This window comes from Guillardia theta, assembly GCF_000315625.1.
Source record: "Guillardia theta CCMP2712 unplaced genomic scaffold GUITHscaffold_50, whole genome shotgun sequence".
Classification (NCBI taxonomy): domain Eukaryota; class Cryptophyceae; order Pyrenomonadales; family Geminigeraceae; genus Guillardia; species Guillardia theta.
Genome location: NW_005434624.1, coordinates 179826 through 201570, shown reverse-complemented (window position 1 = coordinate 201570; position 21745 = coordinate 179826). Strand labels below are relative to the sequence as shown.

The window sequence follows — 21745 nt, the reverse complement described above, 5'->3', positions numbered from 1 at the left end:
TGGGGAGGATAAGGAGGGGAGGTGCCTTGGGATGCAGGAGGAGGATCTCGGTTTGCATGCAGCAAACTGTTGACAACGAGGAGCAAGTGAAGCAAGTACGGAAGAAACCGAAGCAGCAGGAGCGATCTACGGGCGAAGATAGGAGGATGCGGCTGCGAGCATGGATGGCATCGCAAGATGCTGAGGAGGTCTTGCTCGCATGTTTCTCGGCATGGCGTGAGGCGTTGAGCTCTCGCAGGTGGTGCCTGCTCTGAGCGATGTTCAAGTTGTTCTCCTCGGTACCAAACGCACGGTGACCATCGGGATGGTCGCAAGGGCCTGTGCAGGTACCTCGCCCCTCACACTTTATGTAGTGTTCCTCCCTGTCGACGTCCTTCCCCCTCCCTCCCCTCCCTCCGCCTTCTCTTACTCACGTGCTCGGCAGCGTTCGAAGTAGGAGAGCTCACGTTTGTGCAACCACGAGCAAACGTCTTGCAGCAGTCCGCCATCCGAGCGTCGAGAGGAGCGCTGCAGCATACATACGGGTACCAAGACATGAATCAGAAGAGAAGGGCTGGGGGTGCGAGGAGGGACAGGGAGGGGAGGGGAGGGGAGGGGAGGAGAGGAGAGGAGAGGAGAGGAGAGGAGAGGAGTTGCTCGTGATGACGGTGTGGACAGGAACGGATTGAGATGGCGGGAGTGCGAGACGCTAGAGGAGGCAGTAGGAGGCAAGCAGCCTCTTGCTGTCGATCCTCTTCCCTTCCCTTGTGACGTATTGAGTAGAGGGCAACTGCGTGATCGTGATGACGAGGATAGCGGAGGAGGAGGAAGAAGCCGAGGCAGAGACGTCGGAAGAGGAAAGAGATGTCCTTGCTGATATGAAGGTGAGGGGGGGGTGAGGATGAATAGGAGGGGAACACGAGGGCGAGGGAGAGGAGGGCAAGGGGGAGAGGGAGAGGAGGGGGAGGGAGAGGGGAAGGAGGAGGAGAAGAAGATGGGGAGGGGGGATGCTTCTGACATAGTCAGCAGAAGCTGTTTGGGGCAGGCGAGCTATCAGGAATGTTTGCGGAGATGAGAAGTGAGGATTGATGGTTTGCCGAGCTGGGCCTGAAGTTTGAGATGGAAGGGGAGGCGGAGACGTCAGGGTCGCGGCTCTGCCTTGTGTTTGGGAGGGAAGATACTGGTAAGGACAAAGAACATCCTGCTCAATCGATGGTTCAATTTCCCTCCATTTTCTCCTTCCTCCTGCTCCCGTGTACCTCCTGCCCCCTCCTTTATCTTGCTCCTTCCCTCCTTCGTTACTCTGCTCTCTGAACCCCCTCCTTCGTCTCCGCAGCACTTCCTCCCTCCTCTCCCTCGTCTCCGCAGCACTTCCTCCTTCCTCTCCCTCCTCTCCGCAGCACTTCCCCCTTCCTCTCCCTCCTCTCCCCTTCTGATCTCATTTCGCTCTCCTCACCCATCTTATCTTGCCAGGGTTTCTTCCTGGAGAGTTACAGGCCCTCGACGCCGACGGCGTCTGCTCTATCCCGATGAGCTCCAGATGGGGTGAGAACGACGAGGAAGCGAGGGAGGGATGATGATGATGATGATGATGATGATGATGATGATGATGCTGATGATGATGATGGTGGTGGTGGTGGTGGTGGTGGTGGTGGTGACAGTGATTACGATGATGGTGAGCATGAGCAAGTAGACGACGGCGATGACGATGACCATAATGGTGATGATGATGATGCTGATGATGGTGGTGATGATGGTGATGATGGTGGTGGTGGTGATGATGATTACGACGATGGTGATGATGAGCAAGTAGACGACGGTGATGACGATGACCATAATGGTGGTGGTGGTGATGATGATGATGAGCTGAAGGGTAGGGGCAGGGGGAGGCAGCAGAACGAGATGACGAGATTCTTGCAGGCACGGAGTCTCTCTCGCTCGCTCAGGCGGTTCCTGTCGTTCTTTCTCGTCTCTATGAGGATCATTGCAAAGATCATAGATAATCAGCCGGCTGCTGCTGCTGCTGCTGCTGCTGCTGCTACTCCTGTGGAAGAGGAGCTGAAGGAGGAGGACGAGAGGACTGGGGAGGATGAGAGGAGAGGGTGTTTGTGGGGAGGCAGAATGGGGAGGGTTTGCAGAGTAACGAGGAGGAGGAGGAACGAGGTCAGCCGCCTCGTTCTTTTCTCGCCCTGCCGACGTTTCCTTGATGAATTGCTTGAGTGATTCGGATATGAACCATGCTTGCTCCGCCTGAGACCTCGAGTGAGCGATGGGGGAAGGGGAGGGAGCGAAGAACCAGGAGGAGGGGAAGAAGGAGCGGTTGAAGGAGAGAGGAGGGAAACAATGTTGCTCGAAGGGAGGAAGAGAGAAGGGCGGGGGACACGGGAGGAGAAGAGGGGAGGGGAAGGCAAGGGAGGGCAGGGGAAGGCATTCTATTCACCGACCTTGATTTCTGCTTTCTGAATGTGAAGATCGAACCCCTCCAAGTGCTTGTCCAGCTGCAAGAAACTCAAGAGACAGCAACGGAGCTGTGTGAGAATCGAAGAGAAAGAGGAGGGAGGACGTGGAGCGGGGGGAGGAGGGAGGACGTGGAGCAGGGGGAGGAGGGAGGATGGGGAGGACTGGGGTGGGAGAGGAAGGGAGGAGGGAGAGGAAGGCACTCGTTGCTTACCTCCTTCTCCCTGCTCTCTTCCTCGTAAACTCCCCAGCGATTCATCAGGCTGCCATTGGAGAACTCCGACAGGCAGTACACCCTCCTCCCGAAGAAACTGATGGTCTCTTTCCCCTTGCCGCTCCTCCTCCCGTTGCTCCAGCCTCCCTTGTACTCTATGCCGTCGCCCTGTGCACGCCGTAACTCCCCGCTCCCTGCTCCTCCTCCGTCCTCCTCCTCTTGCACGTTCATTGCTCCTATCCCTCTCCCCTCTCCAACTCTCCACTCACTCTCCTTCCCTCTTCCCCATCCTCCTCCCCTCCGCCTACCATGATCATTCCCTTGCCGTGCCGCAGGTCCTCTACAAACTGTCCCTTGTAGACGATTCCTTCCGGATAAACTTCAACCCCGTACCCGCTCGGCTTGTCGTTTACCCACTGACAGAAAGTGAGAGGAGGACACAAACCTACTGCGCAAGAGCGAGCAGTCATGGTGGGATGAGGAGGAGGATGAGGATGAGGATGAGGAGGAGGATGAGGATGAGGATGAGGATAAGGAGGAGGAGGAGGGGGAGGAGAAAGGGAGGGAGAAAGGGAGAGGGAGGGAGGGAGGGAGGGAGAGAGGAGAGAGAGAGGGAGGGAGGGAGGGAGGGAGGGAGGGAGAGAGAGAGGAGAGAGAGAGAGGAGGGAGGGAGGGAGGGAGGGAGGAGGAGAGAGAGAGAGAGAGAGAGAGATGAGAATATCGGAGCACAGAGAAATAGATTGCAGAATCTGCTTGCCGACTTCCCCTGCCCAACCATCCTCTCCTCCTCACCTGCCCGTAGTACGTCACACCGTCTGCAAACTCCAGCACCCCGAGCCCGTGTCTCCTCCCTTGGCAAATCTCCCCGCAGAAACGCTTCCTCGAGTCCCCATCCTCGTACTTGATGTCTGCACACTCGTTTCTCTTGTCTGTCAGCGCCAACCACTGCAGCGCCTTCTCGCTGATCCCCTCCTCCTCCCCGTCCCTCTCCTCCTCCTCCTCCCTCCCCTGCCTCCTCTTCTCCTCCTTCTCCCCGTCCTCCCTGCGAACGACCCTCCTGCTCTCAACCCCGATGCTCACACCGCTGTGAACTCGGTTGGGGATGCACTTGAAGGAACAATAGAACCCAAGTTTGCTCCGCACGTTGAGGTCCGGCGAGGACGCGGACGGGGCCACCTGCTGCCACAGGCTGCCCACCGTCAGCTGACGCTGAGCTGGGGGTTTCCAGGTGACCCCCCCCGTTGTGAGGTCCTGGAAGAAGATCCTACCCGTCGTCTGCGACTGCCGCTGGACCCAGCAGGCGTCCAGGTCGTCGAAGAGGACGCAGTCGGCTGCTGGCTCTAGACGCTCCATCCACTCGCGGGAGAAGGGGCGGAAGGAGGAGGAGGAGGAGGGAGGGAGGGAGGGCGGGGGAGCTGGTTGTTCCTCCTTGATAACCGAGCCGGAGTAGCTGTTGGGCTCGACCCAAGAGGAGCGGGAGAGGAACTTGTTGTACCAGAAGCTCCTCCCCATTCTCCTCGACTCATATTTCTTCCATCCCGCCCTCTCGAGGTTGAAGGAGGAGCGATGGGCGGGGGCAAGCAGGTCTTGAAAGGTCTTGACCTCCTCCTCATCCTCCTCCCCGTTCTCCTTCTCTCCTCCTCTCCTCCTCTGCCTTCCGGGAGGGACCAGCTTCTCCTTGTCCTCACCCCGCAGCAGGGAGAGCACCATCTGAGCATAGCTTTTCCTCTCCTCGTCCTCCTCCAGCGTCTTGATCGCTCTCAGCACGGCCTCAGACCCTCCTGCCGCGTTGATGCGCAGCCTGTTCGAGTTCGATCCCTCCGCAAGGAAATTCAGCATCCTGCAGCTCTCCACCAGCACCGAGTGCTTCTCCTCCCTCCCCCGCAGAAACGCTATCAACGTCACCAGGATGCCCTCTCCTATTAGCACCTCCTTCCTGTCCACATCCTGCTCCTGCTCCTCCTGCTGCCCCCTATCTCCTGCTCCTGCTCCTGCTCCTGCTCCTGCTCCTGCTCCTGTCTCCTTGCTCGGCCCCTTGTCCTCGTTGCCTTGCTCCGAGATGGCACGGAGAATTTTCAGCAGCGCGACCTCCGTCTCCCCTGACGCGCTTCTCTCCTGCAGCTGTTGATGGAAATACTGCACGAGCTCCCTGCTTCGCATGCTCCTCCTGTACTCTTCCTCCGCCCCCAGCAGCGCCAGCACTTTGAACCCCTGCCTCTTCACCTCGGACCCCCTCTCCCTCCTCCTTACTGTCTCCAGCACCAACTCTCCTCCCCCGCACCTCAGGATCTTGGTGCGGTTGCTGGGGACGCTCGACAGGTTCACCAGCGCCCCGCACGCTGCCTCTAGCAGCTGCTCGCTCCCCTGGAACTTCCGGATCGCCTCGCAGATCATGAAGATCCCCCCGCACGACGCTACCAGCTCCTTGCTCCTCGCGCTCACCGACAAGTTCCACAGCACCGCGCACGCCTGCTTCTGCACCTCCTCCGACCCCTCGTGTGCTCCCATCCCAGCCACGATGGCCTCGATCCCTCCTCCCTCCGCCACCTTCATCCGGTTCCCTTCGTGCTTCGATGTCAAGTTCCTCAGCGCACCGTAACCCGCGGCCTGCACCGTCTCCTCCAGCAGGTGGGACGCGATGGCCTGGAGGACAGCTTCCATCCCCCCTACCTCGTTCATCTTTGTCTTGTTTCCCTCATGGTTCGAGCACACGCTCATCAGCGCAAGCAGAGCGTCCTCCTGCACCCGCGCGTTACCGCTGTGCAGGTGCAGGTGCACCAGGATCGCCTCGATCCCCGCCAGGGATCCCACCACCTCCCTCAGCTGCTCGCTCCTCGCCAGCCCAGCAACGAGCCTGCAGGACGAGGAGGAGAAGGACGGGCTGCTCTTGTGCTCATTCATCGCCTTCACCAGGAGCAGGAGCACTCCGAGCTCGCACGCTTTCGTTCTCGTCCTCTCCGTCCGGCAGATAGCAAGCAGAGCCTCGCAGGTCACCTGCAGCACAGCAACGTCGTCTTCGAAGGCTTGCAAGTCTGCCTTGGCGACCTCCAGCACCTGGTTCTCCTCCTCCTCCTCCTCCATCCGGCTCCCCAGGAAGCTCAAGGCGCTCAGACCTTTCTCCTGGATGTCCTTCTCCTCCGCAAACTTCCTCATGCTTTCCAACAGAATCCGCGTCCCCTTCTCCCTCATGATCATCTCTTCGATCTTCTCCTCTCCACAGAGGTTCTTCAGCGCCCAGCAGCCCTGCTTCTGTACGCCCTTGCTCTCTCGATGCTCCGTCATCGCCGACAGGATCACGCTGACTCCTCCAAGGATTCCGATCCTCAGCTTGTTCCTCCTGCTGTTTGCCAGCATGTTGACAACGGCGCCCAGCCCCTGCTCCTGCATGGAGGAGAAGGCGAGAAACCTTCGAAGGCCAGACAGCAGCAGCTCGATCCCCTCCTTCTCTGCAATCTCCTCCTTCCCCTCATCCTCGATCGCAAGGTTGCCGATGAGCCTGCAGCACTTCTCCAGCACCGCCTGGGACTCCTCAAGGCCTTTCATTACCTCCAGCACGAGCTCTGCTCCCTGCCTTCTCATCAGCTCCTTCCTGTTCCTCGAGCTGTGCGAGCAGATTCTTGACAACACCACCAGCCCGGCCTCCTGCAGCTCCTGGCATGACAAGTGCTCCCGCATCGCTCGCATGACCCCATCGATCCCTCCCGCCTCCACCACCCTCCCGCGACTCACGTCCTGCTTCATGCACATGCTCTTCAGGCACCTCATCGCCTCCGTCATCGTCCTCTGCGAGCTTTTGTGCAATGACAGAACCTCGAGCATCCTTTCCGCCCCGTCATTCTTGACGATCGCCAGCCTGAACTCGTCTACCGCGCACAGTGCCCCGAGGACACGAGCGCCGGACTGCTGCATGCCCTCGTCCTCTTTCCAGGTCTCCATGGCTGCAAGGATGGCTGCGAATCCCTTGCTGCTCCCCATCTTGGATAGGAGGCTCTGCTCCTCCACGAGCTGCAGAAGCAGCGACAAGGCAGCATCTTGCAGCTCGAACCTCCTCCCAAACTTGGTCATCGAGTTGTAAACGGCCTTCACTCCTCCCTCCTGCCAGATCTCCGTCCTCAGCTCCCGCAAGCCTGCAGCTGCGGCAAGGAAGATGATGGCAAGCTCGTGCAGCTCCATCACGTTCCAGTTTCGGAGCACGCTCACAGTGATCTTGATCGTGTCCATGCGCAGCAGCTTCACCAGATGCTCCGGCGTGGTCGCCATGGTCCTCAAGATCTTGCAGCCCAGCAGCTGGAGCTCCTTGTCCTCAGAGTGCTTCCTCATGGATCTAGTGATCACCTTCATCGCCTCCTCCCCTATGCTCGAGGCCGTCGACCTGTCCTGCACAAGGCATCCCCAGATAGTCCCGAGCTGCTCTCGGAGGAACGGGATGCTCGGCTCCTCCCCCCTCTCGTCTGCCTCCTCCAGAGCCTTGAGAGCCTCTCCCAGCATCTCCTCAGCTGCTGATGCATCCAAAGGCACCCGTGCTGTTCGTGCTGGAGTTTGCTCATCAGGTTTGTCCCTCTCCTCCCTGCTCTCTGCTGGAGCTGTCTTCCCGGCCAGTTGCTCAAATTCACTGAATCGCACTTCAGATGCCTCCTTGCTTGCTCTCTCGGAAACTTTGTCTGCCCACCGTTGCTCTCCTTCACTCTCTTCTCCCCTCCTCTTCTCCCCTCCCTCCTCTCCTCCGACCACTCCTATCCTCTCATCCTCGCTCTCCTCTAGCCTCTCCTGTCCTCTCTCCTCCTCCGCCTTCTCATCTAGTCTCTCCTGTCCTCTCTCCTCCTCCCTCTCCTCTCTTCTCTCCTCCTCCCTCTCCTCTCTTCTCTCCTCCCCTCCTCCTTGCTTCATCGCCATCCCTGCAGTGCTGTCGCCGTCCATGTCGACGTTAGAAAGATCGGATGCTTGCTGGGTGGGGTAGTCCAATCAGGCAGGGTAGTAACTCGCCACGGTCCTCTATTCCACGGGGTAGGGGTTATAGAATCTGTACTGCCAAAGAGGTGATGAGGGGAGGTGGATATGGATCGAAAAAAGGGGTAGTGGTACTGACTGAAGGGGTACTGACTGACTGACTGACTGAAGTTTGAGGGGGTTGACAAGCCGTTGAAAAGATCTCTACGTACACATGTGAGCATGCAACAGAGGGGAGGAAGCTAGCGGAGAGGACAGGACGGCAGGACACGCGCCAGGAGGTCAGCAGCACTCAGTGACTTCTTGCTCAGAGGCTGAAACTTCCCATGTTCCTCTCGCACCCTGAAACCGCCCCTCTCTCCTTCTCACACAGGGTGCCATTAAACGATTTGTACAAAACACGATCATCGGGAATCATAAGATAGCAGGATCCGCTCTTCTCCTCTCCACTTCCTTGGAGCCCAAGTGGGCCTGCTCCTCGCCGTCCAGGGTCCAACTGACTGAGGGAGGCGGAGTCAAGGACGAGCTGTTCGCAGTGTGGGAGGAGATAGTCGGAGTGTGTCGGTGGAGGGAGGGAGGTCAACGTTGAAATCAGTCTTGGAGCTACGAGTACTTTCATGCCAGCTGCAACTCTGCATGTTGTGAGGGACAGCAGAATAAGATCAGCTCTCACCAGTGGACCTTGCGAACGCTCCTCTTCTTGACGGTCTTGGCTCGAAAGTTAGCAGGCAGAGCGGTAGGAGTCGACAAGCACTGTCCTCACCTTGGGGAAGAGGATGCGTGGAGTGGAGCTGTAATCGAAAATCTCGGTGCTGAACGCAGCCGTGAGATAGTGAAGGCAGGGAGAGTAGGGTTGAATCGATCGGAAGAGGGAAATAGAGGCGAGAAGAACGTGGACAAGGGGAAGAAGTGAATTAGGCCTACCGGATCGGCATGAGCATGAGGTCCTTCATACCCTCGCGGGGGCTGCGCTCTCCCTTGAGCACCTGAATCATAGACTTCAGCGAAACGAGGAGGATGAGGCTAGGTTGAGAAGGATGCTGGAAACAAGAGGGAAAGTGAAGAGAAATTGAGGAGGATGGAAGGAAAAGGAATATGTTGACCTCTGCAACGCCAAACAAGATAGGAAACTTGAGGTCCATCCTGAAGGATCGGGGCATCTGGCAAGTAGTTTGAGTCAGGAGAGTGGAGGAGAAAGTTGAGCTAGTGGCACCTTGGTCAGAAGGAATTCCACTAGGGAGAGCGCTGTAGCGTATCCCTCCGCCACCTTCCCATGCAAATGTTGGTTGATCTTGGTCACTGCAAGAACGACTGACCTCTGTCGAGCTACTGAGAATGTCCTCCAACTTCTCTCCCTGACCCAGGCGGATGCCAAGGTTACGATTTCCTGTTGAGGACCATCCGTTAATCGAGGAGAGGCTACAAGGTGCAACCGACTTGAGAGAGGCCCGAAGCAAGTCCCGAAGGTGTCCCCAACCCCACTGAGAATCCACGTCAACGTTCGGGTAATCTTGTCGGTAAGTTCATAGGAGAGGATCGTCAACAACGAGCAAGGATAATGGCGGATACTATTAGAGTCTTCTCACAACGATCCTCTCACCTCAATCCCATCAGAGTAGAAGGCGACGCACCAACAGCTCGGGCTGAAAAAAAAACACTCTCTCAAACCCCTTTCTCTTGCCAAGGCGCATCGAGCTTACCCAGGGTTTGCATTTCCAGGCATCCTCTCGTTACAAGGCCGGCAACTGCGTTCGTTCCCAGCCCCAGGCCCTCGCACATTCCAGCAGCTGCAGCCAAGAAAGTTTCTCGAGTCAGCAAGAAAGCATGCAGAAACGCTGCCAATAACCTATCGCGATCACATTTTTCACTGCTCCTCCAATCTCGACGCCAATGACGTCCTTTGAGCAGAGGAAGTCAGCAGGTCAAGTAGCGGTGAAGCAGCTCGGGTCAGAGACCTTGCTAGTGAAGACACGGAAGTTCTCGCACCCGAAGATCTCAGCCGCTCTGTTGGTAAGTGTGTCCGACTGACTCGCTACCACGACGGCTGTCGCCAGCCCGACGGCAATCTCCCGAGCAAACGAGGGTCCGCTAAGGAACGCATAGTCCCTGGAATCCCCCAGCTCCTCTCTCAGAATGTCCTGCATGAGGCACAGGGTCCCAGTCTCGATACCCTTGGAGGTGCAGATGACGGGGCAGTCCTTGGGAACGTAGGGGGCCATCTCCTTGAGGAACTTGCGGCTGTACTGGACGGGGACAGCATGGATGATCAAGGTGGCGTCCTTCAACGCTTCTTCCTTGTCGCAGGTTGCTGTGACGGAGTCAGGGAGAGTGACGTCCTTGAGGTAGGTCGACGAGCGATGATGGATGTTGATAGAGTCCATTGCATCCTGCGTGCGGACCAAGATCTTGACAGGGTACTTCTTCTTGCCGAGAATGGAGGCCATGGCCAGTCCAAAGCTCCCTCCTCCGAGAACAGTGACTCGTTCCGAGTTCTGCGGGGTCTGCGGGGCCTGCTCATCCTTCATCTGCAGCTTGTCCATGCTGGCTCTCAAACTGCGGGCAGGGGCGATCTGTGGGAGTCCGAGGCTCTGGGATCTTGAAGATAGGAAGGAGGAACGAAGGAGGGGGGAAGGAGAGGTTTTCATCAGTGTAGTCGACAAGAATGCTGCCACGGAAGAGCATTGCAGTAGCAAGCCAAGTAGAATCCCATCTGAGCGCTTCATCGTCTGACGTTCTCTCTTGATTCCTTTCGATTGGCTCTTGTCCCTTCCTGACCTCTAACGCTTGCTCGGAGTCGGCACCTACAGGTGCACCTGCATGCAGTATGAGAAATGGATGTGGGCTGGAGAACTGATGATGACAGCTTAAGAACGTGACAAATGAAAGAGATACAACATGAACGTTTGATAGCAGGAAGAGACTAAACTTTGTTTGAGGAATTCATCCCAAAAAGGCACAGAAATCAGACATGTTAGTTCTGTGTTCAGAAGACAAGGAATACATGGCGTGAGCAAGGGATAGACTGCGACTGGCATGAATTGCAGCATTTGAATGCCCTTGCATACATCAAATAAAGAAACCGAGGAGCAAGAAATCAAAATCGCGGGGCATGAGAACGGTCCCAAGGGAGCGGAGCAGCAGCTGGGCGGCAAGAGAGAGAGAGAGAGAGGAAAACGATGAAGCACCCCAGGAGGAGGAAACAAGTGCGAGCATAAGATGGTGAAAGGTGGTTGGTCGAGGATGGTGGACAAGAAGGAAACAGGAGCGGAACAGGCGGCAGGAGCTTCTAGAATGGAGTGGAGGCTGCATTGAGATTCGGATTGCAAGTTCTGGACATGATCAGTGGGTGGGGTAGTAGAGTAGATATGGTAGGGTGAAAATTAAGGGGTACTTCGCAGACGTGAAGTGCAGTGGGTTGAAAAGGTAGGGTACTCTTTGGGGAAAATCCTGGGTGTGTTGGGTTGATATTCACACACAGTGGGGTAGGTTACATTTTGCAAGGGTGGGTGGATTTGTACAAAGTTTAACTCTAGGGTGGTAGACTATGTACCGAATTCCAGAATTGGGGGTAGGGGTATATTACCAGGGGTGCATTTGAGTGCTTCCTTGCTGGATCACAGAGGGTGGAGGCGATAGCACAAAATGACACAGGGGTGGTGGGGGCGGGAGTCAATTCAGGGGGTACTTTGGTTCGGTGGGGGTGGGACAACTGCTGCGATTCCCCTAGAGCGGATGGGATCTGAAGGGGTAGGGGTGGCAAGTCCAGCCAGACTCGCTAGGAAGGTGGGGTAGACTGGGCCGGGCGGCCCGGGCGGGTGCCGAGCCTGTCCGAAGTTCGGAGGGCCGGGGACTCCGGGATCGGACCGTACGGTCGGACCCGCCGCCACCGCCCGGCCGGGCCGGCCGGGCCGGGCGGCCTGCCAGCCTGGCACCGTGACGCACTGGCCTCGCCCGGCGACGCCGGATCGGGACCGGGGACTCGGCACCGTGCTTACTACAGTTAGGCACACCATCGCCTCAACCCGGGGGCGGCACTGAGGCCGCGCGACTCGCCGAGAGTCAGATAGAGTCAGATGATGGCCGAACCATTCAGTGAACCACTGGGAAGTTAGCCCGCCGGCCGCGGCACTGCACCCCGGGCCCGGTCACGGCCGTACGACGGTCACGGCGTTCACGGCACGGTACGGTACCGATCGGACCGTGACGGCGGCCGTCCGGGCACCGGGCCCGGTCCCGGCGGCCGGCACGCGGTGACTCTCGGGCCCTTGAAACTTTCATTCAATCGGAGGCAATGTCATGATAAGGCCCCTTGCTGAAGGCTCAGTCGGACTCACTCATCAATGCGGCATGACTCGAGCCATTCCGGCATGCTCGCCGCCGACGGTAGCCTCAGTGCTTGAGCTACTAGGTGAGCCCAGTGAGTTCCGACTCCACGCAGTCAAGACCAGATTCTTGATGATTGAGATGGCGTTGTCTACTCGCTAGAAGAGCTATCAGCCATTCTTTCTCGTGAATCATATGCCACTTACTTCTTCATGATCTCCCGACACGACGAGTCGCTGCAGCTCTTCGCCACAATCTCCTTTCCTGCTCCATTCAAGCGAACGATTGTGTCAATGCCGTCCCTGACTTCCCTCTGTAAGACCAAAAAAGCTCAAGACTGACCTGGGCACAAAAATGCTTGTCCCTGTTCCAGCTTCTAACGAGCGAAGTTTCATGTGTTTTCTACCTATTATCACCTGCCCATGGCGAGTCATCTATACGAAATGTGACCCACGAAAGCCTCATCACGAGTACCGGGCCAATCAGGCTTGCCGGCACCTGCATCTCTTTCTTGATCACTGGGTCTTGACCGTCAGCCTTCTCTGGAGGAAGCCTTCGTATCCGGCTCGGGTCAAACAGCCCGTTGATATCCAGTACAGGAGAATCTGAACAGCACAGTCAGTGAACGAGACAGGAAACTGACAGTTCAAGACCTTTGCTGAACAACTTGGTGGGGGTGGGGTTAGCTTCCATCCCTTGGTCAGCATCGAGTTCGACCTCTCTGGACTGAGATCGCCTGTTTCTCACCGAAGACTCACCAGTGGCTGGAGAATGGCCGTTAGATCCCCGCTCCTGCTCGCCAGACTTGGACAGAGCCATCAGCTTCTTCACTGCCCTCTCAACGTTGCACTGTAGGCCAGAGACTGCCGCCGTCTCCTCCAAACTCTCACTCGTCTCTCCTACTTTAGCTTCCTTGTGCAGCAGCTCGATGCACACGGCGTTGGACTTCTCGAACCTTCTCCTCCACGGCTCGTCTTGACAGAGGCTAACGACATGCTTCCGCTCACTCTGAGACATGTCAAACCGCATCACAACGATGGTTTCTGCTATCTGCTTCAGTTGCTCGCAGGTCGATACAACGTCCGTGGCCCCCATAACGGACAGGAAGTGATCTTCCTCCTCCTCATGTATCAAGCGGACCCTGACTCTTTTATCGAACGACCTGCTGGCTTCCATCACGACTGCCCTTGACTTGTCGTGGGACACCCTGACAAAGTTCTGATGGATCGAAAGGTGGGGATGACTTGCCACCAGAATCTTTTCCCAGCAGTCGAAGGCAACGTGGCAAGATTCCTCAATCACTCTCGTCGAGGTTATGTTGTTGCGATGCACCAGCACAACATAGAAGCCTGACTTCCCAAGATTCAGAAGCTCTGCTATAAAGTCTTTGTCCCCTGTGATCAGCACGACTATCCTATTGCTCCCGTCCTCTTGGCTCAACAAGTTCAGCCGCAACTTCAGCTTGGTGTCGACAGCTCCTTTCTTCGACCCAACAGCTTCCAGATGCACACCCAGCGAGTCCATGTCGTTCCAGTAGTTCAGGTGAGGATGGAAAGGATTCCTTTCCTTTCTGTTCAGGTAGAAGAAGTACTCCATCCTCGCTTTGATGATCTCGGGATCGAGAGTACAGTGCAAAGAAGCGATCATTGTCGCGACATGATCCCGTACTGAGCCGTACCTGAAGTCAGGGTGGTTGGGTATGTAACAGTTCTCTCCGTCATGGTGAACAATTACTTCCTTGAGCTCGAACTGGTCGGTCAGTTGCTTCTTCAACCGGCAAGGTGTCCACGGACAAGACGACTGGCTAGAGCTGCTGCCGGGGGAATTCAGTCTAATCTTACCCAGCTCTCTTCGAAGCACATCGAGCTCTTCCTCTAGCTTCCTCGACCTCTCCGCCGCTTCCTGCATCTTCTTCTCCATATCCAGTCGTGACTGTAGCTCGGCCAACGCCTTTCGTTCTGCCTCCTCTCTCGCCGCCTTCTCCGCCTTCAGCTTGCGTGCAGACGACCCAGCCCCCATGGTCACTTGATGCTACATGCCAGCATGGCAGTCGCAGTAGACGAGGGGCGCCCCTCCCCCCCCTCCCCACCAGCCTAACGGGGGCGACGCGCACAGCAGCCCCCGCATAGAGATTTGCTGGAGATCCAGTGATATCCGGATGCTTGCGGATACTCACGGATACTATCACGGATAGCCTCGGATACTTTGGCGGTCTGACCACCTTTGGGCGGGAACATGCGAACGCGGTGGTGGCAATGCAAGGGCGGCGGCTGAGAGGAGAGGGAGGAGAGAGGAGAGAGGAGGTGTGAGGTGCCAGGAAGAGAGAGAGGAGATCGTGATATGATGGCTGCACATGCCGTGAGGGAGGGGAGGAGGAGGTGATTGGCAGGCAACCCTCCACGTTGTGTCCCAAGACCCTCTAGGAAACCGCGACGTAGAGATGGACGGACTGGGCAGCTCAAATGCTGAGCAGCGCGTGAACGAGAGCGACTCTTTGGCTAAGATCAAGGACCATGAGTTCGCCGTGCCCCTGCCGAGGGCTCCGCAGCCGGCAGCTTCGGGAAGAATGCTGAGGAAGAAGAAGTGCGCTGAGAAGAGAACCTTCTCGAGTCTGAGAGAGCCATCGAAGTCTCCTAGGAGCAATGCTCTCAACGACCTTCTGTTCGAGGCGCTATGTGACGACGGTTCATGGCATGATGTCGTCTTGCTGTACATGGACAACCAAGGGCGGTGCCTCGTCACAAGGGATCCTAACGTCTTCCAGGTCCCTGATGAAGGCTTCTTGAGCTACTTTGGTAAGCTCATCGAGCGAATCCAACCCAGGAGCTCCAAGGGAATCAGTCCTTCACTGCGTGTTCAAGATCTGTCATGGATGGAGAGGTTGGATTGTAACGTTATGGTTCGAGAAAAGTGCCAATGGGTGCAAGCCCCTTGCTGCTTACGGAGACGATCGACGAGGCTGGACAAAGAGCATGCTCTGAGCGTGGGAGACAATGTCTTGGCAGTTCTGTACTTGGACGACCACACAGAGCATTATTTTGATGCGGACGTGATGCAGATTCGGAAACATGAAGGTACACTGTTGCTTCGAGGTTCCAACCAATGACTCAACTCCCTCCCTAGGTACCTCGGTGCAGATCCAGTTCGTTCATGGACCAAAAGTTGGAACAGTTCAGTGGGCCTCTTCCTCCGACTTGTTTCGTGTGCAAGATTTGGGTCTGACGAATGAAGACGTGAGGCTGTCTCTGCACAACGGGTACAGAGTTTTGTCAGCACAGCACTCTCCAATGAAGCCAAGGGAGGAGGTTGAGGGTGCAAACCATGAGCCTGTACAAGATGATTGCTTCCGCTCTAATGGTAGCAGCCAGTCATCTCTTATCAGCGAGGAAGCGGCGTCAGGGTACGCTTGCACGCTTCTCAACTGGGCAACTGCCTCAGAGGAGGAAATTCATGACTTCAAGGAATTTCTGACCTCTCGCTACCCGAAATTGTCGCCCACTTTTCGGATACTGTCTCATCACAAGGTGATAATTGATGGATCTGGAGACTTGAAGTATACCGTCGGGTTTGATGCACAGACTCTGCCCATGCTGTGGCCATTGAGCGAGAACAAATGGACGCAGTGCGTTCAATTGCTGCAGAAGCATTCCGCACTGGGACGAGAGGCTGTCTCCGAAGTTGTCAAAGGCTCGATCTCCTACAGTCGATGGCACGCTCCCCTCAAGCTTGTCGACGTGAGCGCGATGTCGTCTGCCAGATCACCTCTGTTTGTTGATGACCATAGTCGAGGTGAGAAACAGCGGGAGCTCGCAGGGAACGACGAGCGAAACTCAGAAAAAGTGGATGCTAGAGCGTCAAATCACGTAGACACTATCGATATCGATCATCTATCTAATGGTGCGACGCCTCTCCAGGAGGATGGAGGAAAGAGAGCGGAGAGGGCAATGACGTTTGAGGGGAGGGAAGGTTCGTGGTGGCCGCCGACGTTGAATCACATCTTCTTCTCATCTTGGAGGGCCAGTGCTCGTACGTTTCGAGCCGTTGCTAGACCCGTCGACCAGCTGTCTCCTTCCCTGGGATCGGCACAGCAGCTCAACGGAATGGCAGGGAGCATCCAAGGAGGCGGGAATGGGGTTGGAGCCGCTACCTCCAACGCTGAAACCCAACGCCAGACCAACGAGGGTTCGTATTCGAAGGCCTATCATGACGTGATCCGTGAGAACGGGGAGCGATCGCTCCCTCCCACCTCGCAGCGATGGATGAAGATGGAAAAGAAACTAGCGGGCAAGCCCGTGACATTCAGCGGTCGTGACGGAGAGGTAAGTCAGAGACCTCCTAGATGAAAGCTGATAATGTTTGTAGGCGACAAGGGGATTTCTGCATCTATCGAGATCGAAGGTACCCACCTGCTTTCGACCTGATCATGCTCCTCCATGACGAGAAGCTGTTTCAGGACGGCAGTCTGTCGCTTCAGGTAGAGTGTAACAACGTTTGCCAAAGTATCGAGGATTGGTCGAAGAGGTTGTCTTCAGTGATGGTATCGATCATTCCTGACCTGATGCGAACAGACAGACATCGCAACTAGATGGCATAGTGATTGAATCCATGAACATGGCACTCAGCGATGCCCTTGCGGCATTCAAGTGCGAATACCGAGATGGAAAACTCCTTCCGATCAAAACCAAGGAGGATGGTGACGAGCACCATCGAGGCTCTGCTAAGGCAGCGTCCAAGTCCGCCTCGAGGAAACGGCTCTTCCCGGAGGTGCCGGAGGCGGAAGAGTTGGCTAGAAACTCTCTGCCATCATCATCTTCCAAGAAACGCGAGTCTTCCAAGAGTGTCTCTAGAGCCTCTATCAGACCAACAGAGCCTGGGAGATCTGAAGGGTACTCCAGCGCCAAGAAGCTCGATCGAAGTCGGGCAGCCGATGAGGTAGCTCGGGCAGCTAGTCTTGGTCGTTGGGCTGACTTGGATGCTGCTCAGGATATCACCGTGACTTTCTTCCCAGAAGAGGATGAGATGGAGGAGGGCGACCCCAAATGCTCCACACCGACAGCGATGCCTGGCAAGCACGGCACCGCCTCGAGCAAGAAGAGAAAGAGGTCGGAGCAGGAGGCGGGCCTTGCCAAGGGAAGCTCTATCAAAGTAGAGCTCGAGGATGAAATGAAGCTGAACGCGTCTAGGGATGTGGGTGAAGATGAGAGTTGGAACAGGGGTCAAACAAGCTCCCCCGCTGCTGCCTCTGCTGATCATGCTCACTATGGACAACATTTGTCTCAGCAGGGCGCGATAGATGTCAACTTCATACTGGAGCGGTGCAGGATCTTTGAGGACGACCAGAAGGGGTGCAAGGGAAGAGACTCTACTGAGAGAGACATAATCTTGCTCACCCAGTTTCTTGTGTACGGACTGAAGAAGGTCTCGGGCCACGGCCTTTCATCCCTTGTGTCATCCCTGACAGTTGGCTCCTTGCAGACGTTCTTCTCCAGGAATCTCAGCAGGGCAGTGTTGGAAAAGATGGCAGACGATGTGATACAGGCGACTAGGCAGAACAAACCCGACCTGCTACGCAAGCTGCTGTACAAGATTGAAAGGAACATCAAATGTACTGGCTGCCCTCCCTCTCCAGTTGAGCTGAAGTTGTTGGCAGGGGGGGCGATGACCCCGGGGTACGACCGCACCCAGGTGAAGCCGATGGTCTCGTGCTCGAGTTGCCGTCTGATGTTGATGATGCAGCTGTTCTCCTTGCCGATGGACTGCATGGAATCAGCCAAAGACTTCGTGACGAAGTTGATCGCCAGCATTCAGATGGGCGCCTGGATGCCTTCGTATCTGCTGAGAATAGGATGGGAAGGACTCACGAGAAGCTCGTCAACGGTGCACGGCTGAGCATGCGGGATCAAGTTGAAATGTGTTGTTGAAGACAAGATGCGTTGAAATAACATCTCAAAGATGCCTCCTATGAACCCTCCCCTCCGTACACCCGACGTGTTCACATGTGAAGTCAGCAGGATTCATTCAACTTGGCGTTGATGCATTTTCGGGCACAATGCTAGCTTGTGATGAAGTTAGAATACAAGGCCGGGAGTGTGGGGGTCTTCAAGGTACAGGGGATTGAGAGCTGCCGGGAGGTTTGGGGATCCTGAGCATGTCAGGATTAGGGGATGCTGTCAACAGCAAAAACGAAAACTCGCAAAATGAACATCACAATCCAATCGATTTCCATCACTACTTGCATGAACAAACAACACCAGGACTTTAACCTCCTCCTCCTCCTCATCATCAATCACAAGAACAACATCGTCATCGCTTTTGTCATCATCATTCTATACAGGACAGCAAAAGTTGCAATGATGGCATGCGCAACACATCTCGCAACATCGCATCACCACTGATCGTTGCCAATTGACTGCCATTGCATCTTGCTGATGTTGTCGCTGCCGTCTTGTTTGTCGGTGAAGGGAAAGCAGAACCTGCAACAAACTCACAACCATGAAGAGGAGGGAGGGGGGACTGGGGGAGGGGGGAGGATGCAGGAGGGGGGAGCAGGGAGCAGGGAGCAGGGAGGGCGAAAGAGAGTGCGGGGGAGGGAGAGAGAATCTTACTCGCCCAGCCTCTCAATCTTCCCAAGCTTTCCCGCATAGAGCGTACTAACGTGCTGATATGCCGAGCAGAACCTGGAGCGAGTGGGTTATCTGGGATTCTTGTTCCCTCGCCTTTTACCCTCCCGTCAATCTGATGATATCGCCAGGTTGGACAAGCTCGCCTGAGGTCAAATTACACGAGAAGACGCAACGAGCTTGCCGTCACCGTAGGCGTCGAAGAGCGAAGCATTCATCTTCGCCGTGTTGTCCGCGATCTGCAAGCTTGTCAAGCAGCCACTTGACGAGCTTCGATGCAGGTGATGGCTACCACGATATGGTGAACCGTGTTGCCCTCCTTGGTTCCTGTTGTCTTAACTGACAACAACAACAGAGTATGTCAGCAGTTGCAACTGGCTCGGAGCGCAGACTCGCACCTTTCTCCAAAACAATAAAGAGCGTGTTGATAATCTGAACGACGTGTCATCACTGCGCCTCCCTCCTCTCCCCATCACTTCGGCTCTCCCCTCTCCCTGTCCCTCACCTTGTCTCCGGGCTTGATCGTTGCCAGTTTCTTCCACTGCCTGCAGTACCACTGAGGCCTCAGGGGATCAAACTCACCACAACAGCGACTCACTTGTCCGCGATCGGCTCCTTCCAGCTAGTGGCGTAGATGTACTTTTGGAAGAGCTTCGTGATGGTAAGAGTGAGGAGGGGAGGATAAGACTGAGGCTCACCGCCTTGTCCATGGGACTGTGAAGACCAACGCTGTTAGCAGGAAGCGGAACGTGCTGAGGGCGGGTAAGAACAATCGGAGCAACCAGCAAGTATCGACCTGCTTCACAGCCGATGGTGATGCCGCCATGGGACAAACTCGTTATGCTCCAAAGATGTCTGCAGAGAGCGAGCAAGTAAGAACGAGTCCACTCCAGTGCATACTGTGTTTGTGAAAAACGGCAAAAGGTTGGGAAACATGCCTGAGAAAATGGGTGATGATATGAAACATGCGCAGTTGCAGCGAGTTTTGGGTGGGAAATGAAACAGTCAATGTATAAATGATACGATCAAGGATGGGAGGAGCAAAATATGTCAGTGATGCTATTAGATATGCCACAGGGAGATGAAACGGTTCATCGTCCCATTGCAACCTCCACCCTCACTCGAACAGAACCACTCAGCATCCAAACCGCCCGGCGGCGCTCACATCTCAAAGCAAGAGTAAAGGCAGTAATGCACAACACGTCAGGAAGAAGATGTCAAGAATGATGAAGAACAGTTGGCACTAACATCTCGATATGCCAGGCATAATGTAAATATGGAAGACACAAGTGATCGTTGACATAAAAATGACGTCATGGATCATTTTGAGGACTACTAGGATCGCAGGGAGTACAAGCGAGCTGTAGTTAGAAGAGCAAGCTCTGCAGTTGGACGCTATCATAACGCGGGGGTAAGACAACGGGCGACGGACTACATCTACGGTTCCACTGAAGGACTGCAAGTTAGGTAGCAATAGCACGAGAGGGGCAGGGAGAGGAGGAGCGATATGATCCTATAGCATCTCATGCATGTCTGTCATCTCATGTTCGTTTCGGATCCTTCCATGGTTCTTCGCCTCATCGCGCCGGCGCTGTTGACCGCCATGGGTCAAGACGGCCAGCCACCGCTACATCCGCCATGAGTCTGATTGAACGTTACGCAGTGGGCAGCCGTTACAACCTTCTCAATCCCACCGGGCGGCCCGTCATCCCCGGCCGCGGCCCACTGACGCTGCCTGACTTCAACGGTGGCCATGGCAGCCGCTAGGCTGATAGCCGAGTGCGACCAGTCACTAGTCAGCATCCAAGAGACTACTTCAATTTGTTGAGTGAGAAAGAATTTAAGTAGTTCAAGGTACCGTACAATATAACAACAATCTACAAGGAATGTGATGAATAAACTGAGCATCCACCAGTCGCCCCTGTAGAGTCCCACGATTAGACTCTACAGTCAGCAGACCGGTTAAACACTCAGCTATCCGCTGATACTCGGAGTACAGAACGAACAAGCAGCTGCGTTTAGAAGAGATCTCCTCTCTCCGCGTTGACCCTGCCGCTGACTGATGTCCAGAGCTTCGGCGAGGCAGTCAGCAACAGCGCTAACAGTACATGAGTTCTGAATGATCATCCAGAGCACTGGTGCATCGATAGCCATGAGCAAGCAATGCGGATTAGAACCCAATCGCAGATGTTGTCCCATGGAGACAGCCAGATGCCTCTTCTCCATCACCCACAGCTCTGCTGTACAGAACTGCCTCCCAACGACAGTGCCATTCCTGGAGGCAATAGCGACGCTCCGCAGTAAAGGGACGACGTCCAAGTCCACCATTTCCTTGAGGCACGGTTCTTGACGAGCAAGATTCACGAGAGCAAGCACAGCGAGGTCGACCTCCCTCGGTACTACAGACTGGCTGCCACCTCCAAGGTCAAAATTACATAGCTCTGCAAATTCCCATTGAGACAAAGTCTGCCTGAAGCGATCCGCATCAACCCCCGACTCGTCTTTAGCCTCGCTTACCTACATTTGATAAGATCGGGCATTCGATATGCAAATGCAAATTCAATTACCTGATTGACGGACTTTCCAGCTAGCAGCCCAATCTTGCTCCGTATGTTTCTCGTAAAAATTTGGGTCTCTGTCTCCTCTCTAACTTGTGGTAGAAGTCTGCATGATTCAGATTCTATCCATCGAAACAAAAGATCCTTGAGTGTAGGGATAATGCCAACTGATTGCAGAGTCTCACAATTTTTTCTGTTGGTTGTCAAGAGTGCTAATGGTCGTAAACACTCATCCGAGTCATACCAAGCTACATCTCGCCATGCCTGATTCTTGAGAGCGCACCGCAGCATCTGAACAATCACAGCAACGATAGTGCCTTCAACTTCAAGGTTCCTTAATTCCTCTTCTGACGACAAGTTTGTGATTGCCATCAACGCTTCAGCCCGCATGACATCGTGCTCCTCGCCCATGCCGTTGGCATGCAAACACGGCAGCAAGGCATCATGGATCACGCGCGATTTGCACAGAAGAGGAGCAACACTTTCACATCTGCTCAAATTTTGAATGGTTCCCATGGCAGTGAACCTGTCTGAATTAAACTGTCCTTTCCCCATTTCGATCAGAGCATCCAACACCCCGGGAGTCTTCACAATCACCTCAGCAGCAACTTTTGAATAGTTTGAGCAATTACGCAAAACTCCAGCTG

General features: G+C 55.4%; 6 protein-coding genes across 6 annotated transcripts; 2 read left to right on the top strand and 4 right to left on the bottom strand.

Moving 5' to 3' along the window:
- Window positions 1-56: 56 nt before the first annotated feature.
- Window positions 57-1982, top strand: GUITHDRAFT_111161 (hypothetical protein; the record flags this gene model as incomplete). The annotated part of the gene is made up of 11 exons (XM_005829715.1): window positions 57-188; window positions 239-326; window positions 425-524; window positions 658-746; window positions 796-863; window positions 1009-1057; window positions 1106-1162; window positions 1453-1524; window positions 1673-1735; window positions 1793-1852; window positions 1900-1982. The coding sequence occupies 11 exons, from the start codon at window positions 57-59 to the stop codon at window positions 1980-1982; spliced, it is 861 nt and encodes a 286-aa protein (XP_005829772.1).
- A 6535-nt stretch (window positions 1983-8517) lies between these two features.
- On the bottom strand, window positions 8518-10122 carry GUITHDRAFT_73617 (hypothetical protein; the record flags this gene model as incomplete). The annotated part of the gene is made up of 9 exons (XM_005829714.1): window positions 8518-8583; window positions 8701-8757; window positions 8811-8864; window positions 8914-8984; window positions 9035-9078; window positions 9198-9240; window positions 9298-9384; window positions 9444-9495; window positions 9553-10122. The coding sequence occupies 9 exons, from the start codon at window positions 10120-10122 to the stop codon at window positions 8518-8520; spliced, it is 1044 nt and encodes a 347-aa protein (XP_005829771.1).
- Window positions 10123-11853: 1731 nt separating this feature from the next.
- On the bottom strand, window positions 11854-12965 carry GUITHDRAFT_153443 (hypothetical protein). Its single transcript, XM_005829713.1, has 5 exons — window positions 12574-12965; window positions 12395-12525; window positions 12263-12336; window positions 12127-12184; window positions 11854-12078 (listed from the first exon to the last, which is right to left on the bottom strand). Exons 1-5 carry the CDS (start codon window positions 12935-12937, stop codon window positions 11935-11937), a joined length of 771 nt encoding a protein of 256 aa, XP_005829770.1. The 5' UTR covers window positions 12938-12965; the 3' UTR covers window positions 11854-11934.
- Window positions 12966-14486: 1521 nt separating this feature from the next.
- On the top strand, window positions 14487-17840 carry GUITHDRAFT_164022 (hypothetical protein; the record flags this gene model as incomplete). The annotated part of the gene is made up of 7 exons (XM_005829712.1): window positions 14487-14994; window positions 15044-16239; window positions 16283-16318; window positions 16374-16441; window positions 16489-17525; window positions 17571-17605; window positions 17657-17840. The coding sequence occupies 7 exons, from the start codon at window positions 14487-14489 to the stop codon at window positions 17807-17809; spliced, it is 3033 nt and encodes a 1010-aa protein (XP_005829769.1). The 3' UTR covers window positions 17810-17840.
- Window positions 17841-18019: 179 nt separating this feature from the next.
- On the bottom strand, window positions 18020-19250 carry GUITHDRAFT_111157 (hypothetical protein; the record flags this gene model as incomplete). Its single annotated transcript, XM_005829711.1, has 10 exons — window positions 18020-18062; window positions 18310-18393; window positions 18526-18597; window positions 18644-18686; window positions 18731-18779; window positions 18833-18879; window positions 18939-18972; window positions 19046-19085; window positions 19139-19191; window positions 19239-19250. 10 exons carry the CDS (start codon window positions 19248-19250, stop codon window positions 18020-18022), a joined length of 477 nt encoding a protein of 158 aa, XP_005829768.1.
- Window positions 19251-20363: 1113 nt separating this feature from the next.
- GUITHDRAFT_153442 (hypothetical protein) lies at window positions 20364-21112 on the bottom strand. Its single transcript, XM_005829710.1, has one exon. The coding sequence runs from the start codon at window positions 20866-20868 to the stop codon at window positions 20515-20517; it is 354 nt and encodes a 117-aa protein (XP_005829767.1). The 5' UTR covers window positions 20869-21112; the 3' UTR covers window positions 20364-20514.
- Between the last annotated feature and the right edge of the window lie 633 nt (window positions 21113-21745).

Excerpts from the sequence above, each read along its gene's own strand:
- GUITHDRAFT_153443 (XM_005829713.1), bottom strand. The coding sequence starts at position 12,937 with ATGTCTCAGAGTGAGCGGAAGCATGTCGTTAGCCTCTGTCAAGACGAG. Across the intron at positions 12,526-12,573 it reads CACCAAGTTGTTCAGCAAAG|ATTCTCCTGTACTGGATATC; the intron begins GTCTTGAACTGT and ends TGTGCTGTTCAG. Across the intron at positions 12,079-12,126 it reads TGTCGGGAGATCATGAAGAA|CGAGTAGACAACGCCATCTC; the intron begins GTAAGTGGCATA and ends TAGCTCTTCTAG.
- GUITHDRAFT_153442 (XM_005829710.1), bottom strand. The coding sequence starts at position 20,868 with ATGGTGGACTTGGACGTCGTCCCTTTACTGCGGAGCGTCGCTATTGCC.